The 1,483-nt window shown below is 59.5% G+C and overlaps 1 protein-coding gene across 1 annotated transcript; it reads right to left on the bottom strand.

The window, feature by feature from the left end:
* Nucleotides 1-251: 251 nt before the first annotated feature.
* On the bottom strand, nucleotides 252-1,261 carry LOC100037621 (dehydration-responsive element-binding protein 1H). The gene has a single exon (XM_044537550.1). The coding sequence runs from the start codon at nucleotides 1,159-1,161 to the stop codon at nucleotides 442-444; it is 720 nt and encodes a 239-aa protein (XP_044393485.1). The 5' UTR covers nucleotides 1,162-1,261; the 3' UTR covers nucleotides 252-441.
* Between the last annotated feature and the right edge of the window lie 222 nt (nucleotides 1,262-1,483).

Here is a 1,483-nt window from a genome sequence, read left to right as displayed (position 1 = left end):
CGGGCAGCGGCGCCGCGTCAGCTCGCGTGGCCATGAGGAGTAGAAAAAGATCCCAGGGATCCAGCGGCTTTAATCAGCTGACCTGGGCGGTGCCTAGGCCACATCTTCCAAATCGGCGTACATGGACCACGTCTCTCTGATTAACAAATTGTTGATTTTTCTCGTGTGATTACCAGTTATAGTCACGACACATCAAGCGATAGTACCCTTTTTTTGGTATCCTTTTCCCATCAGTCTAGGATCTTCTGTGAATTTTTATTCATCAAGCAGCGATGTCCTTTCGTGTGTCGTTTTTTTGTTCTTCTGCGCAGCTTAGAACTCCGTTTGTTTGCAGGTACGTCACAGGATTTGATGGGTTCAAGTTCCACAATTTTATTATGCTGACAGGGAACAGCTTCGGTTTGTTCCATGCATAGAGTCAAAGCAGCTGGCTGGAGTATTTTAGTAGCTCCAGAGCGCGGCGTCTGCTCCGCCGCCTTCGGTGTCCCAGCACGCGCCGGCGACCGGCGGTTGCGGCGGCTCGAGGAGAAGCCCCTCCGCGAAGTACGCATAGTATGTGTCCAGGTCCATTTCCCCGGACATATCCAGCTCGAACATGTCGCAGCCTAGTGTGGCCGGCACCTCAAACATTCCGTTGCCAGACGGCAGGGACGACGACGTCCATGATGAGCCGGTATTTTCCATGGACGACTGCGCGGATTGGCTACAGGTTCCATCATCGACGGGAACGGTGGCGTCCAGGGACCTGGTGGCGGCGCCGCTGGCAGCCTCCCGGCGCTGGAAGTCTGCGACAGCGCTGAGAGCCGCGCGCCGGACGTCTGCAAAGTCGGGGAGCGCGGACGGCACCGCGAGGAGCCAGGCGGAGTCGGCGAAGTTGAGACACTGGGTGGAGGGGCCGATCAGGCAGAGCATGGCGGCGTCGTACGCTCGCGCGGCCGCCTCGGCAGTGAGGTGCGTGCCGAGCCACAGCCGCTCGCCGCGCTTGCCGGGGACGCGCACCTCGCACACCCACCGGCCGGCGCTGCCGCGGCGCCGCACGCCGCGGTACACCGGGTGGCGCGTCTCCTTGAACTTGGTGCGCCCGGCGGGACGCTTCAGGTGCGAGGAGGACGACGGCGAGGACGGGGAGCTCCGCTGCTGATCGGAGCCGGTCATGTCCATTGCTACTGCAGGTGGTCGGTGCTGGCTCGAGCTTACGTACGGTGAGCCAAGGTCGATCTATGGAGTGTGAGAGCAGGCTGAGCTTGAGCTGGGGAGTGTTGGTTATGATTGAGTGTCTTGTGGAGTGCGCTGCTTTATAGTTCTCCCTGACGCGCTCCAGACTAGCGGCAGGGACGAAAGACGCGTCAGGGATTTGCAGCGTTGAAATGAAGGCACCTACTGACAGTTGGGGCCCCTGCGTGTGACCATCTAGCAAACAGCAGGCTGGCACAAGTGACGCATTTTTCTGCCGCGTTATATGTTGTTCTCCAGCGATTGAGTG

This window comes from Triticum aestivum, chromosome 5B, assembly GCF_018294505.1.
Source record: "Triticum aestivum cultivar Chinese Spring chromosome 5B, IWGSC CS RefSeq v2.1, whole genome shotgun sequence".
Classification (NCBI taxonomy): domain Eukaryota; kingdom Viridiplantae; phylum Streptophyta; class Magnoliopsida; order Poales; family Poaceae; genus Triticum; species Triticum aestivum.
Note: the sequence above shows the minus strand (reverse complement) of the source record. Positions and strands in the feature narration are given on the sequence as shown.